At 40.4% G+C, this 16,973-nt stretch overlaps 1 protein-coding gene across 1 annotated transcript in view; it reads left to right on the top strand.

The window, feature by feature from the left end:
* Positions 1–769: 769 nt before the first annotated feature.
* Positions 770–16,973, top strand: part of ACBD3 (acyl-CoA binding domain containing 3) — a 38,100-nt gene continuing 21,896 nt past the window's right edge. The window contains exon 1 of the mRNA XM_061382400.1: positions 770–1,142. Within this exon, the coding sequence (XP_061238384.1) occupies positions 857–1,142 (286 nt within the window). The 5' untranslated portion in view covers positions 770–856. The remainder of the gene's footprint in view (positions 1,143–16,973) is intronic.

Here is a 16,973-nt window from a genome sequence, read left to right as displayed (position 1 = left end):
CATAGTTGTCAAGAGCATTATTAATCTTAAAAAAAAATTACGTTTCTGGATTTTTTGACACCCTGTAGAAGTGCGTCAGGCAGTTACCAAATATTTTATGGTTTACCTGTGTGACGTTTGTGAGTTTTGCTAGCCTTTCAAATGTCATTTGTGAATTCTTTCTCATTCTATATATTCACTTCCCTAACTCTCTGCTTCTAACTTTTTGCTTTTTAACTAAATAGGGACCCCACAAATTGTATGAGCTTCAGTTCCAGCAAAACCAGGATGTGCTCTTCTACGAGTCTCAGAAACCGCGGGATTTCTCTGCAGCCTCAGTTTCTTTCACAGGAAAAAAAAAAAAAAAAGGCATTTTCTCGGCATCTCCTTAAGAGTTACAACAATTACTCCAACCACACAACTCTCTACAAGTGGGGAGGGTCTACAAATGGGGAGGGTGTGACCCGAAGGGTAGGGCGCCCGCCAGGAGTCACCCTCTCCGCACAGACTGCACGCGGGTCCCGTCCGACCCCGCCCCTGCCGGACACCGCGAGCTGCGGGAAAGAACGGCAGGGCCGGGGCCGCTGGGCGTAGCACCAACTCTCCGGGAGGAACGAGGGCCGGAAGGGAACCGGGTGAGGGTTGGGTGGGGCGTTCGAAGGCTGCCGGGGTGGTGGGCGGGGCGGGTGGTGAAGGGGCGCAGCCCACAGAAGACCCCCGAGGTGGGGGCGGGGCACCAGGCCGCAGCCCCTCTCCGGGAACTCTAGCGCCTACTCAGCGGCGGAAGTTCCGGTGTTGGTGAGCGGAGGTCATAGGTCAGCAGGAAGTCGATACGTGGCCGCCGCCTGTCCCCGCCGAGGAGGCGCAGCAGGCGGAGATGGCGGCGGTGCTAAGCGCAGAGCGACTCGAGGTCTCCGTCGACGGCCTCACGCTAAGCCCGGACCCGGAGGAACGACCCGGCGCGGAGGGCGCCCCGCTGCTGCCGCCGCCGCTGCCGCCGCCCTCGCCTCCAGGGTCCGGCAGGGGCCCGGGCGCCGCAGGGGAGCAGCCGGAGCCTGGGGAGGCGGTGGCTGGGGGCGCGGCGGAGGAGGCGCGGCGGCTGGAGCAGCGGTGGGGCTTCGGTCTGGAGGAGCTATACGGCCTGGCGCTGCGCTTCTTCAAAGGTGAGCCTGACAGGCCCCACCCCCGCCGCCTCTGCCGGGCCTTGGGGAGACTGGACCCGAGTAGCCCTGACCTACCCGTGCGGGACCGCGGCGACTGGAGCTGGGCTCTGTCCTTGGGGGTACTCGAAGTTTGTCACTATCCGCTTGGTCACTGGGTCACACCCCTAGGGGCCTGGAACCTTGGTTTAGCTTTCCGGGTCCTGCCTCCCGGAGGTTACCTAGATTTAGTTTCTCGGTTTTCCAGGATCCTGGATGGAAGAATGAGTTCTCTTTCCCAGAGGTTCCCAATCTGGGATTTTTTGTTTTTTAACAGTCGCATTCTTTTTCTTGTTTCTTGTGACTGGCACGTAAGAACCACCGGTTTTTGCCCTCCTATAGTGGAAGAAATTTTTTCATGGGTTCTATTCTTAACGCTTTCCATTCATTCTGGGGATCCAAAACTCGAATAGGGTTTAATCACCTGGCAGTATTGATATGGCAGAGAGAAAGAAGTATTAAGCTAATCCTTTCTAGCTTGTCAAACTCTAAATTAGAGAAGGGATAGCTGCTGTGTTCTAGCGACTTCTAGATGGTTAAAATTTTTCCAGTGTCCAAGAGTGGATTCTCACATAAAGGCCTAAAAGTAGCCTCTGTATTTCTCACAATTAGTTGTAGTAAATCTTGTCTTAGACCAAAATTGTGGTCTTGGATTTGTTTTGTTTTTTTTAATTGGGTGATTCACTTAGTCAAATGGTGAGTCACATGACCTTGTCAGTAGGAAAGACTGATGAGATATTTAGATCTCGTGGGGCAGACAAACAGGGAGAAACATCGGCAAATGAAACTTTAAAAGTGGTTGCTAGGTTCTATATACATTCCAAAACAGCATATTTATGACCTTTCCCCAGAGGGAGTACCTTTTGGAGTACATATTTTACTAGCTGAAGTTGAGTCGTTGAAACTAGTGATACATTCAAAAGTTACTTGTTTTCTCTGAAAATAATTGTGCAGACTGATGATAGCCTTTCTTGTATAAATTTTACAGAAAATTTAGTCATTCTCCATTCATTGCATTTAAAAAAAATTTTTTATTAGGGTAAAAGATTGTTTTACAATGTTGTATTAGTTTCTCCTGCACAGCAGAGTGAATCAGCTGTTCATATGTATATACCCCCTGTTTTTAGGATTTTCTTCCCACAGAGAAAGAAATGTGGGAAATGTCAGAGAAATGTCACCACAGAGCATTGAGTAGAGTTCCCTGTGCTCTCCAGTAGGTTCTCATTAGTTATTTTATATATAGATACATAGTAGTGTGTATATGTCAGTCCCATTCTCCTAATTCATCCCACCCCCTAGTTCCCCTCTGGTATCTATACTCACTGCATTTTCTATTCAAAAGTTTACCCTTGAAATATTCATGGTCGTTGCACTATTAGTTCAGCCCTCTGCTAGTTTGGGGAACTGGTAATGGCTAATGTGTTTCGGCGGAGGCAGCAATGGCACCCCACTCCAGTACTCTTGTCTGGGAAATCGCATGGACGGAGGAGCCTGGTGGGCTGTGGTCCATGGGGTCGCACAGAGTCCGACACGACTGAAGTGACTTAGCAGCAGCAGCAGCAATGAGTTTTGGAACACTTGACCCTTAGATCACTGGCTTGAATTTAGAGTTTCCTGAGGTGATGATATACTACCACTTACATAAAAACCTGGTGGTTTTTGTAAAATTTATATGACTATATTTTACTTTAAATTTTTATTCTTGGAACTTATGTTTCCAGTGTATGATAAGATTAAAGTGTATCTTAGCAGAACAATGTGTAAGAATAGAGAAGAATGAACTTCTGGTCCTAACTTTTGCCACATGACTAACAATGAATAATTTTATCTTCTGAGTCTGTATTATTTGAAGATAGTAGTAGTGTCTTCTTTGAAAAATTAAAACACTGTTAATGTGCAATAAATTTAGCATTACTTGGGAGTCAAGTTTGGACTCTTTTTTTAATTTTTTTTTAAGTTGTTCAGTCATGTCAGACTCTTTGCGACCCCATGGACTATACAGTCCATGGAATTCTTCAGGCCAGAATACTAGAGTGGGTAGCTTTTCCCTTCTCCAGAGGACTTTTTTTTTTTTTTTAAATACACTAGGCAGCCTGCGTGACCCCAGTTCCCCAACCAAGAATTGAACCTAGGCCACAGCAGTGAAAGTACCAAGTCCTAACCACTGGACTGCCAGGGAAGTCCCTCTCGATTCTATTAACCTACTCCTAGCCAATTAACTTTTTTCTTTGAGACTCAGTTTGTTTCTGTCCATGGGATTTTCCAGGCAATAGTACTAGAGTGGATTGCCATTTCCTTCTCCAGGGATCTTCCCAACCCAGTGCTTGAACCTGGGTCTCCCTCATTGTAGATGGACGCTTTACCATCTGAGCCACCAGGGAAGTACATAGATATATATGACTGGATTAAATGAAATTTGACATCTCACATTCACGATTTAGTGCTCTAAACCTCCCATTATTTTAACATGTTTGTCAAATTTAAGACTCTTAGGGGAACCAGTAATTTGGGAACTTAGTTACAGGTCACCATAGAGGGAAAAAGCTACATTGATAAGTATGGTTCAGGAAGTTCCAAAGCTCTCAAAGTGGTATCCAAGTACTTAAAAAGAGAAATAACGGTCTGGCAATTAAAAGGTACATTTTTGCATGGATCATTACATAGTTAGCAGTGAAGAAGCTATTAGTATATGAGGTTACTGATTTAGGTTGAGGGGAGGGAGGAAGGATCTAAAAGCAGTCAGAAGGGTTATGGAAAGTGGGGTGAGTGAAGTGTTGCTGCCTTTGAATTAATGTGTGAAAAACCCTTTTTCCTGCATAATACTTGACATTTTTATCAGTCTTGCGGGGACTTTAATAAATCACTATTTTGTGGTTTTGTATCTCACATGAATTAGAAATAACATTACATTTTATCTTTTGCTGTGGGATAAATACGAATCTTGAAAGCATGGGCATCTTTTTTGATTGAAAATGACTTGAATTAAGAATCAGGAACCCTGTTTCTTATTCTATCTCTATCACAGTGATCATAGGCCAGTGACTGAACCCATTGTGTCAACTGCCTATGCTCTTAGTTTTTGATGGTAAAAATGAAATAATAGATGAAAATATTGGCAAATGTAAGTTAGCATTTTATCACCTAAGCTGAGTTGTTGAATCCTTATTATGGGTACAGTTTTATATTAGGCTACCACTGTAAATGAATAGTATATTCCCTTTTGCTGTTATGAAACTTATAGTCCAAGGAGTTAAAGCCTCAATGGCACTGCAGCACAGTGTGGAGGATCCAGAGAGCAGAGGCCCTTCCAGAGAAGGGAAAGTTCTGTGTGTCTGGGAAATGGCAAGTAGGGATTAGGTAGTTTGATGGAGAGAAGTGGGAAGCTAAGTTGGTATCATATCCATATAAGGACTTGAATGGCATTGTAAATAGCAAGATTAAGCTGATTTTCTAACCTGTTTGGGTTACAGACTAAATTGGTTGCCTTTACTGGAGCCTTTATACTTCTTGGATATAGTTACCTGGGAAGTTGTGTTTTGGTTTTTAGAGTTCTTAGAATTGAGGTTTTCCTTCTCTAATAACTTTATTACCTCACTCCATTAGCTGGTAGGTGGTTGCATTCATTTAAAATTCTAGACTAATAATTGCCGCCAGTTATTGAGCAGATGTTTGCTAAATACCAGGTACTATTTTGAGAGCTCTTATGATAGATGCTCAAATTGTACCATCTTTAGCAAGTGGTAGGTCTCTTCAGATTGGCTCCTAAGTTCCTTTGACATGACTAATAGTCTTCATAGCTTCTTTGCCCTCTGGTATAATGAAATAGTCCAGATTCATCATATGCATTTCCTGCCTCCATTGCAGTCAGCCATTTCTCCAAAGAGACTTGGTTCCTTTAGTGGAAAGTGGCATTTGAAGAGCCATAATCAGGATGCTGGCAGTGGGCGCTCCTTGCTACTAGATTGGTCATTATTTCAGTAGACAGATCTAGGGGTGTGTGTGTGCGGGGGGCGGTAATGTGTGTGTGGGGTGATAAGTTTTTGAGAGTATGATATGTAAAAGGAAGCTGTAGTCAAATTTGGAGGGAACTAAAGTTTTAGACTCAGTTTTTCTATGGAATTGTTAATGCATTTCCACTAACATTGCTATCTATTACATGGTGTTATATTGCTGATAACAGAGAAGCAATTATATGGACATACTGAATGGTTCCATTTTCTTCTGTCTTTAAATATATGCACTTCCAAGAACTTTTATAAATGGCTCCATTAATGTTTTAAAATACTGTAAAGCTGTAATTTATTCTTCGGTGACACATATAATTAGTGTGTGCTTCCTGGACTTAAGTGGACTAGCCTCAGATAATTTCAGGTTTAATTGTTACTACTGAATGTCTGTTAAATTTTGAGTTTATTTTCCTCTTCTTTATTGTCTTTAGGTATAAGTGTATAGCATAGAACGATGCAGAGACCTGAGACAAAGAAAGAAAATTATAACCACCAGGAATATAATGCCTTTTAAACATCTCTTCTTATTTGCTATTTCATGTTAGATTTGAACTGAACTAAAATTTTCCTTTGAATACAGGGTATTCAAGGATATATATATGTGTTTATGGGTGTTTTATTGTGATTTTAATATTTACCTGAGGCCTCCCCTTTGTTTACTACCCCTGCGGAAAAGTATACAAATCATAAGTGATGCTTGATGAATTTTTGCAAATGAGTACACTGTGGTAACCAACCCCCAGAAGATGTTTACTTTTGTCAGTTAGCTAAAATGAGAGCTTCTCTGCTTAAGTATTTAGAAGTTGAGCTCTGGAGTGAATACTACCTGGGGTACTACTTCCTCGTTCTGTCACTCAGTTATTTAAATTCTGCCTTCCTTTACTCAGATTATTTATAAACTTTTAGCAGAGTACCTAGCAGTTGGTATCCTGTGACTGCCTATGTTGAAGAGGAGAGATTACCAAGAATTTATTACGGAGTGTGATCAACTTTTATTAAGCACTTCATGCAGGCTAGGCAGTTTACAGGGTTGCATATTCATTAACTCAGAAATACTGCATTTATTATACTTTATTATAAGTAGTACAAGAATATATCAAATATATAAAAAATATATCACTTTTTTCCTTAATTGAACATGGGAAAAATGTGGTTTTAATTTTAATATTTCTAAAAGATGGATTTTATTCGATGTGTGTTCTCTGCCACGCAACAGTGATAGGGCCACAAAAGAAAACAGATTTGAGCTTCGGCTGCTTTGGTGGAAGTACAGTATCTGAAATGAGAGAAGAGAGAGATGGTCCTGCTCTCATCCACGCAGTTCAGACAATCGCTGGATCCTGTTTTCAGTTTGAGGGATCGTTCACAGAGTTAAAGACAAAATGGAGCTAATTCAGAAGAAAGCAACTTGTATATTGTGGGAATTTGAATCCCTGCCATCATTATAATAGCTGCTGCTTAGTGAGTGTCTGCTGTATGCAAGGCACTGTGTCAAGACTTTGGAACACATTATTTCCACCCCTCACAAGAAAGAGAAGTTATTTTCTCCATTTTTTGATAGCAAAACTGAGGCTCAGAAAGGTTATCTGTATTTTGTACTTAGTAAATAACAGAACTGAGATTTAAACACAAGTCTTTAGGAGTTAAGTATGAGTGAATAAGCTGAAAATATTTTGCCTAAAGAATAGAGAACTCAGGGCAAGTATAATGTGCAGTATTTTGTGGCATTTGTTTGTTTTTGAGGTCTGACCTGTTAGATGTTAATGTCGAGGACTAGAAATAGACGCTGTGGATAAAATTGAGAAGAATCTAATCAGAATAAAGAGCTAAAAATTACAGCTATCCATCCAAACATGGAATAGACTGTTTGAGACAATGAATTCCCATCACCAGGAAGTGTTCAAGCATATGTTAACAATTACTAGGTGGTTATGCTTTTGATTTCTTTATCATAATCTTTTATGTATCTGCCTCAGATTTTTTTCTTTGCTCTTACTGTGAGGGATATATAAAATATTTTATAGTTATACTGTCTAAGCTGATAACACTCATAGAATACAGAAACTCTGTACTTTCATTTCTCCCTTCCTCACATAAGTTGTATGATGTGTCCAGTAACAAATTATTGTAGACCAAGTGGTTATGTAGAGAGGATTTGAACTTTGTGCAGTTCAGCCATCTATCTTTAATATCCTTTCCAACCCATAGATTTTATTAGCTTTCATTTCATAAGATAAAGACTAGAAGGAACGTTGAAATAATTTGTTATATTTCTCTATCTTTCCCTCCAGAGAGAAAATAAAAATATTTATCAGTAAACTTACTCTAGCAATTGATGTGTGAGACTAATAACCTTTTGTATAATTAATTTCAGGTGGAAGGGTAATCATTTAGTGCTTTGGGCGTGGTCGCTGTGATTATAACACTATTACCAAAATTATTTATGCTGTCTTATTAGAACTGTAAAGTTAAATACTTAAAATTTAATAGGAATGTAATCTAGAAGCCTTTTCATACTGTCATGGGGTTCTTTTGATGAGGGTGAAAAAGCTGGCTTGAAACTCAACATTCAAAAAACTGAGATCATGGCATCTGATCCCATCACTTCATGACAAATAGAAGGGGGGAAGGTGAAAGCACATTTTTATTTTATTTTCTTGGGCTCTGAAACCACTGTGGACGGTGACTGCAGCCATGAAATTAGAAGATGTTTGCTCCTTGTAAGAAAAACTATGAGAAACCTAGACAGCGTATTAAAAAGCCAAGACATCACTTTGCTGACAAAGGTCCATATAGTTAAAGCTGTGATTTCTCCAGTAGTCATGTGGGTGTGAGAGTAGGACTGTAAAAGAAGGCTGAGAGCCGAAGAATTGATACTTTTTAATTGTGCTGTAGAAGACTCTTGAGAGTCCCTTGAATTGCTGTCAAACCAGTCAATCCTAAAGGAAATCAACCCTGAATATTCATTGGAAGAACTGAAGCTCCAACACTTTGGCCACCTGATGTGAAGAGCAGACTCATTGGAAAAGACCCTGATGCTGGAAAAGATTTTGGGCAGGAGGAGAGGAGGGTGGCAGAGTATGAGATGGTTAGATAGCATCACTGACGAAATTAAAATGAATGTGAGCAAATTCCAGTAGATAGTGGAGGACAGAGGAGCCTGGCATGCGGCAGTCCATGGGGTCACAAAGAGTCAGAAACAACTTAGCAGCTGAACAACAACAGATCTAGAAGCCGTTTCTATCTTTATTAACTTGGGAAAATGTGTTACCTCAAATTTAGTGGCTCGAAACAACACATACTATTTTATAGTCTTGGAGGGTTAGTAGTTCAGAATGGGTCTCACTGGCTTAGGATCAAAGTGTCACCTGGGCTGTGTTCCTTCTGGAGACTGTAGGGGAGAATCTGTTGCCTTGCTTTTTCCACCTTCAGGAGTCACCTGCATGCTTTCACATGTGACCCCCTTCTTCCATCTTTAGAGCTAGCAGCGTAACACCTTCATACCTCCATCTGTCTGTTCTTTCTCTTCTTCCATTTTTAAGGACTCCTGTGACTACTTTGTGCCCATATGGGTAGTCTGGGGTAAGGTCAGCTACAACTTTAATTCCCCCTTTTCATGTAACCTAATATATTCACAGGAATATACTATAGATTGTGGGGATTGGGATGTGGATGTCTTTTGAGGGGAGTATTATGCCTACCACATGTTGTAATCTCTTACGAACTAATTACTGAAATGGAGCAAATATGTTTATTCGTTTTACCTTTTTATCAAAGTGGAAACCAAGGCAATTAGGCCAAGTTGTAATATAAAATTTATAATGAAAAATATCCATCCCCCTGTTTCTTTTCCCATCGCCAAGACCCTCTCCCCCAAGGCAGCCACTTTCCATTATTTTAACTGTTTCTCCTGGTATTTGTCTTCACTTTCCTGCTGCTGCTTTTTTTTTTTTTTAAAGCAACTTATATATATGTGCCTCTCTCTTCCTCCTTCCCAAACTCCCAATTTTATGATACCACATTTGTGATTAAATCACTCAGTTGTTTCTATTTGTGTTATTTATAGCCGAGACAGATCACGCACTTTGATTATATTTTGGTTCTTATGCAAACTCTTTGTCTTTTGTATGGTTAGAAGTAATTATCATTTGTTTTCTTTGTTCTCAGGTAAACTCTTTTTTAAAAAAAACATCTCTCCTAGATGTCTTAAATTTTTGATCCAGTCTTGGCTTTCTCCTTTGTTGAGTCTCTACTTACTGTCATCCTGAAAATTTCTTTCACCTCTCTGTGATGTTGAAATTTCTTCTGGAATTCCTTTTCTTGTAGACTTTTTTTTTTTTTCCTTTTGGAAAATTTCTTTTTACACTCCCCCTCGCCCCCAACCATGTTGGGAGCTTTCTCAAATGTTGGGTGATCCTTGGGCATTCATTCTTTAAAGGGTAAGGCATTGGAGAGCCAACTCTAACCTTGAGTACAGCTTTTATTGTAGGTGATGAGGCAGAAGTTTCATTGAGGATCTGTAAATATCATTACCTTTCAAACCAGTATGTGCCGGTGTTTTAGGCCAGTTTTTTTAATGAAAATATTCCTTTCCCCTGCCTGGCGTGTATGAATCTAGCTGCCAATATTTTGGCAGTAGACAGGAGAAGGGAGCATGGGTGGAAGTCGTTTACCATTTACTAGGGTAACGTTCATTTCATTTCTCTTTTCAGTCCTGCAGCTTAGTCTTAGGCTAATGTCCTCCCACCTGAGTATATGTGATTTGTGTTCTCGGTATATACTGCCTCTGCTAAAGTAGGGGAAAGGTAGCCATCTGTCTGCTTGGGGTTGGGTAGGTAAGGGTACGTGCTCTTTAGATAGTTTTTAAGCCCAAATCCCTATTTTTATCTAGACTCCAACTTTTAATGAACCTGGTATCTTCAATTCCTGAGCCTTTTCAGTGTTCTCTAAATTAGCTTCCTTATTCCTTTTAGTGGGGTATCGTTGAGGATCAGATGTAATTGTGTATATTCAGTTCACCAGGTTTAACAGAAGTTTGTGCTCAGTTGTTAAGTTGTGTCCGACTCTTTGCAACTCCATGGACTGTCACCCACCAGGCTTAGACTTTTGTCTATGGGATTTCCTAGGCAAGAATACTGGCGTGGAAGTTTAACTATATGTTATCTATCCTTTATTTGAATTTTTTTATTCAGTATTTAAAATATTGAAGTTAGTTTGGCTTTTGCATTTCTTCCCTTAGTCCAGGGTCAGCAAACATTTTCAGTAAGTCAGTCCAGTTCAGTTTAGTGGCTCAGTCGTGTCTGACTCTTTGCAACCCCATGAACCACAGCACGCCAGGCCTCCCTGTCCCACCACCAACTCCTGGAGTCCACCCAAACCCATGTCCATCGAGTCAATGATGCCATCCAACCATCTCATTCTCTGTCATCCCCTTCTCCTCCTGCCCTTAATCTTTCCCAGCATCAGGGTCTTTTCCAATGAGTCAGCTCTTCACATCAGGTGGCCAAAGTACTGGAGTTGCAGCTTCAACATCAGCCCTTCCAGTGAACACCCAGGACTGATCTCCTTTAGAATGGACTGGTTGGATCTCCTTGCAGTCCAAGGCACTCTTCAAGAGTCTTCTCCAACACCACACCTCAAAAGCATGAATTCTTCAGCGCTCAGCTTTCTTTATAGTCCAACTCACATCCATACATGACCACTGGAAAAACCATAGCCTTGACTAGACGGACCTTTGTTGGCAAAGTAATGTCTCTGCTTTTGAATATGCTATCTAGGTTGGTCTTAACTTTCCTTCCAAGGAGTGAGCATCTTTTAATTTCATTGCTGCAGTCACCATCTGCAGTGATTTTGGAGCCCAGAAAAATGAAGTTAGCCACTTTTCCACTGTTTCCCCATCTATCTGCCATGAAGTGATGGGACCACATGCCATGATCTTAGTTTTCTGAATGTTGAGCTTTAAGCCAACTTTTTCGCTCTCCTCTTTCACTTTCATCAAGAGGCTCTTTAGTTCTTCTTCACTTTCTGCCATAAGGGTGGTGTCATCTGCATATCTGAGGTTATTGATATTTCTCCTGGCAATCTTGATTCCAGCTTGTGCTTCCTCCAGCCCAGTGTTTCTCATGATGCATAGAAGTTAAATAAGCAGGGTGACAATATACAGCCTTGACGTACTCCTTTTCCTATTTGGAACCAGTCTGTTGTTCCATGTCCAGTTCTAACTGTTGCTTCCTGACCTGCATACAGGTTTCCAAACAGGCAGGTCAGGTGGTCTGGTATTCCCACATCTTTCATAATTTTCCACAGTTTATTGTGATCCACACAGTCAAAGGCTTTGGCACAGTCAATAAAGCAGAAACAGATGTTTTTCTGGAACTCTCTTGCTTTTTCAATGATCCAGCGGATGTTGGCAATTTGGTCTCTGGTTCCTCTGCCTTTTCTAAAACCAGCTTGAACATCTGAAAGTTCACAGTTCACATATTGCTGAAGCCTGGCTTGGAGAACTTTAAGCATTACTTTACTAGCGTGTGAGATGAGTGCAATTGTGCGGTAGTTTGAGCATTCTTTGGCATTGCCTTTCTTTGGGATTGGAATGAAACCTGACCTTTTCCAGTCCTGTAGCCACTGCTGAGTTTTCCAAATTTGCTGGCATACTGAGTACAGCACTTTCACAGCATCATCTTTCAGGATTTGGAAGAGCTCAACTGGAATTCCATCACCTCCACTAGCTTTGTTTGTAGTGATGCTTTCTAAGGCCCACTTGACTTCACATTCCAGGATGTCTGGCTCTAGGTCAGTGATCACACCATCGTGATTATCTGGGTCGTGAAGATCTTTTTTGTACAGTTTTTCTGTGTATTCTTGCCACCTCTTCTTAATATCTTCTGCTTCTGTTAGGTCCCTACCATTTCTGTCCTTTATTGAGCCCATTAGCCTTTGACTGTGTGGATCACAATAAACTGGAAAATTCTGAAAGAGATGGGAATACCAGACCGCCTGATCTGCCTCTTGAGAAATTTGTATGCAGGTCAGACTTTTTCTGGGCTCCAAAATCACTGCAGATGGTGACTGCAGCCATGAAATTAAAAGACGCTTACTCCTTGGAAGGAAAGTTAAGACCAACCTAGATAGCATATTCAAAAGCAGAGACATTACTTTGCCAACAAAGGTTCGTCTAGTCAAGGCTATGGTTTTTCCTGTGGTCATGTATGGATGTGAGAGTTGGACTGTGAAGAAGGCTGAGCGCCGAAGAATTGATGCTTTTGAGGTGTGGTGTTGGAGAAGACTCTTGAGAGTCCCTTGGACTGCAAGGAGATCCAACCAGTCCATTCTGAAGGAGATCAGCCCTGGGATTTCTTTGGAAGGAATGATGCTAAAGCTGAAACTCCAGTACTTTGGCCACCTCATGCGAAGAGTTGACTCATTGGAAAAGACTCTGATGCTGGGAGGGATTGGGGACAGGAGGAGAAGGGGACAACAGAGGATGAGATGGCTGGATGGCATCACTGACTCGATGGATGTGAGTCTGAGTGAAGTCCGGGAGTTGGTGATGGACAGGGAGGCCTGGCATGCTGCGATTCTTGGGGTCGCAAAGAGTCAGACGTGACTGAGCGACTGATCTAATCTGATCTGATCTTGCATGAAATGTTCCATTGGAATCTCTAATTTTCTTGAGGCCATCTCTAGTCTTTCCCATTCTATTGTTTTCCTCTATTTCTTTGCTTTGATCGCCGAGGAAGGCTTTCTTATCTCTCCTTGCTGTTCTTTGGAACTCTGCATTCAAATGGGTATATCTTTCCTTTTCTCCTTTGTTTTTCCCTTCCTTTCTTTTCACAGCTATTTGTAAGGCCTCCTCAGACAGGCATTTTGCTTTTTTGCATCTCTTTTTCTTGGGGATGGTCTTGATTCCTGTCTCTTGTACAATGCCACAAACCTCCATCCGTAGTTTATCAGGCAGTCTTGTCTATCAGATCTAGTCCCTTAAATCTGTTTCTTACTTCTACTGTATAGTCATAACGGATTTTCAGTAAAGGGTTAGATATAAATATTTTAGACCTTAAGGACCGTATGTGGTCTGTCTTCATATTCTTTGTTTTTTGTTTGTCTGTTTCTGCTTGTTTTTAAAAGATTAAAAAAATTTTTAGCTCACAGGTCTTAAAAAAACAGTTGTGCGGGGGGGCGGGGAGAACGATGGCTGAGTATGACTTACTACTAGTTAAAGCGGATGTTACCCAAACCAGTGGGAAAAAGTTAAAGATAAATGAATTTAAACAACTGTGGGCAGAGTTGGTCTAGTCTGCCAATCCCTGCTTTAGTCTGTATCCTTTAGGTAAAATAGATTTTTAACCTGACTTTTGGTCTTCAATCTTATTGAAAATAAACTTTTTTTAATATAATTATCACTGGACAGATGCTAACACGTGATCCCTTTTAGTCCATTTGATTGAAAATGGCCAGCTTTGTACTCAACTTCTCCAGGTAGTAGAAGTAGTCATTTTCTGCTTTTCATTGGTGTGTTTTCACACGCTTGCATCTGAAAAATAGCTCTGCAGCTTCTTTCCAGCATAATTTATATTTGTCTTTTTGGTTGCCGTAGAAGGCGGTTTTCCAAATTGATTGGATTGACTCTATAAATGCAGGGACCAAGGGAAATGGCTCGCTTCCTTAATGGCAGGACTGAAGAGCTTTCCTTTAGGACTGTGGCCCTGACTATAAAGATTTTTGAGTTTCAGCAAGACTTTTTCTGTCTATGCAGTTACGGTAGTAACTTCTTTTCTGCTATGTTTAATGCCTTTGGAACCAAAAATAATTTAGGAAAGAGAATTCCCTGGCGGTCCAATTGTTAGGATGTGGCGTTTTCACTGGTCAGGGAACTAAGATCTCACAAGCCTGAGGGCACAGACAAATTTAAAATAAAAGTAATAATAAAATATAGTTAAAAAGTAATTCAAGAGAAAATTATTTTCATCTAATGTAGAAAAACTAAATAAACCCTCCTAGTGTGCGAACTCGAGCCATCTGAAGAGTGAAAGAGAAGTAATTTTTTTGTAACACTATAATAGTCTGCCTAATGATACTGATCTGGGGGGGTTCACTTTCTGTACTCTTTGAGGTTTAGAATGTCAACATGATGTGGGTTGTCCTATACTAAAGGTGGTTGGGATCCTTGGTTTATCCTCCTGGGTTTTGTGTAGTTCTCAGGAGAAAATAAATGCTCTGTTACTCTCATCCTAAAGGCTGAAAGATTAAGTTCCCTTCACTTTTTAAAAATGTTTGCTATAAAAGGAAGAAAGCATATGTGTATTTGATATAAAAGTACATATGCATATTGGAAATCAGAAAATAAAAGTGAGAGAAGAAAAAAAAATCTGTAATCCGATCTCTTAGGAATAAGTGTTAACTTTTGGTATGTTTCCCCCATGGCTGGGCTTCCCTGGTGGCTTAGCATTAAAAAAAGAAAAAAAAAAAGAATCTGCCTGCAATGCAGGAGCAATAGGAAACACAGGTTTGAGCCCTGGGTAAGGAAGATCCCCTGGAGAAGGGCATGGCAGCCCACTCCAGTACTTTTGCCTGGAGCATCCCATGGGCAGAGGAGCCTGGCAGGATACAGTCCATAGGGTCTCTAAGAGTTGGACACGACTGAAGCAACTTTGTAAATTTTGGAGACTAATCCCTTATCGCTCATATAGTTGCTTATAGTAGTCTCTTAGGATCCTTGGTATTTCTGTGGAGTCAGTTGTAACTTCTCCTTTTTCATTTCTAATGTTATTGATTTGAGTTCTCTCCCTTTTTTTCTTGATGAGTCTAGCTAAAGGTTTATCAATTTTGTTTGTCATTTCAGAGAATCAAATAAGAGGGGGAAAAAAGAAAAATTAGCAAATGTATAAAGATTCTGTGGAAATGCCAGTAAAATTCATAAGAATGGATGTACTGTTTTATTCTCACAAAGATTGACCTTTACAGTCAGTTTCTTCTTTAGAGAGATTTCTTGGGCATGGTTTTGCTGTGGTGAGTGTCTATTAACAAAGCTTGTGCTTAGCACTGGCTTTCATGGTGGTGAGCAAATTTGAGTGCTTGACCAGAACTTACACTTAAAAACATATTCCTTTTTTGAAAAATCCTTTATGGATTGGCAGTATATTCTTACTCCTGTCTGGCATATAAAGGGCAGATATTAAAATGACATCTAAATATCCTGAAACCCCCCCTCCCTCTGTTGATGAGTCATCTTTTAGGGTCACGGTTAGACTAACACCTGCTGAAAAATGGGTACAGTTTCCTTGTTGACTCACCCTCTGTTAGTTTGCACTGCCGAATACTTGAAGTAAAGGAGCAGATTTATGGTAAGAAATGGACCCTCTCTCCATTAAAGTAACTTTATAGTAGTCATCTTTTTAAAAAATATGTACTTTTAATTTTGATTTTATTTTTGGCTGTGCTGGGTCTGCGTTGCTTTTCTCTATTTATGGAGAGCAAGAGCTACTCTCTAGTTGCTGTTTCTCATTGCAGTGGCTTCTGTTGTTGCAGAGCAGGGGGCCTAGGGCACGTGGGCTTCAGTAGTTGTGGCTCCTGGGCTCTAGAGCATGGGCTTTAATAGTTGGGGCACACTCACTCAGTTGCTTTGCAGCATTTGGGATCTTCCCAGATCAGGAATTGGACCCATGTCTCCTGCATCGGCGGGCAGATTCTTTACCACTAAGCCACCAGGAAAGCCCTAAAATACTTTTTTTCATACCCACTAGTCTTATCTGTTAGCTTCAGATCATCTCCCTGAAGCAAATGATTCGTGTGTGTATTTGAAAATTGCTATATTACATGACTGATCAGAAAAGTGGTCTTCCAGTGAATAAAGTTTCCATTTGATGTTATCTTTATTGATTTTTATCTTTATCTTTATTGAAGGGGTCAAAGCAACCACTTTAATAGAATTTAGGTGTTTGTTTTTTTTTTTTAAAGGAAAAACAAAATCTCAGGGATCCTGATGGAACAAAGCAGAGAGTCTACCCTTGAGGGTATGCTGTCTACCCTTACTGTTGCTCAGGCTCACTATATCTTCTTTTTTTATCTCGACTCACCAGCAGCATATTTTTCTTTTATAAGGCTCAAGATAACATGAACAGTTAAGTTGGCACCTGTTTGGTTTATCTTTCATCTCATAAGCTAAGATCAAGGTTGGAGCTGTTTTTCAAATCATCACTTTTGGGGAATGTGAGAAAAAAGTTGTCTGGGCTATGTTTCTCTGAGGCATAATTAGCATAAGAAAACTTTTGGTGACTAATATGTACAAAATTAAGGTAGATGCTAGAAGAAGCTTATAAGCATCTTGAAAATTGAAAAAGACTTTTTGGTAAAAAGTTGCCACTATTTCACATTTTTTTAACACTGTTATCTTAGAATACAGAGTTCTGGCAGGCTAATTTTGTTAAAAAGAAAGATGTATATGTGTAATCACCCATTTTTACATAGTTGTAAACATAAAATTAGTATCTGTTTTTATGCTGCTAGTTTTCATTAATACATCATAAGTATTCTCTGAAATGATATATAGCCCTTATATTGTCATTTTAAATAGCTGTATAATCTATTCAGCAGATTACTGTAATTTAAGTATTGTGTTATTGTTGAATAATTAGATTTTAAATAACGCAGCAGTTAACAGGTGTAACACCGTTTTTAAGATAATTTTTCAAGGCAGTATTTAGAAAAGAATTTATTAGACTTGTTGGTTTTTACATGAGAGATAATGTAAAGATGTATTTTGGTTTTCTAAACTCATCTGTTTTGCTCA

The sequence above is a fragment of the Bos javanicus genome, chromosome 16 (genome assembly GCF_032452875.1).
Source record: "Bos javanicus breed banteng chromosome 16, ARS-OSU_banteng_1.0, whole genome shotgun sequence".
Classification (NCBI taxonomy): domain Eukaryota; kingdom Metazoa; phylum Chordata; class Mammalia; order Artiodactyla; family Bovidae; genus Bos; species Bos javanicus.
This window is presented reverse-complemented; position numbering and strand designations above follow the sequence as displayed.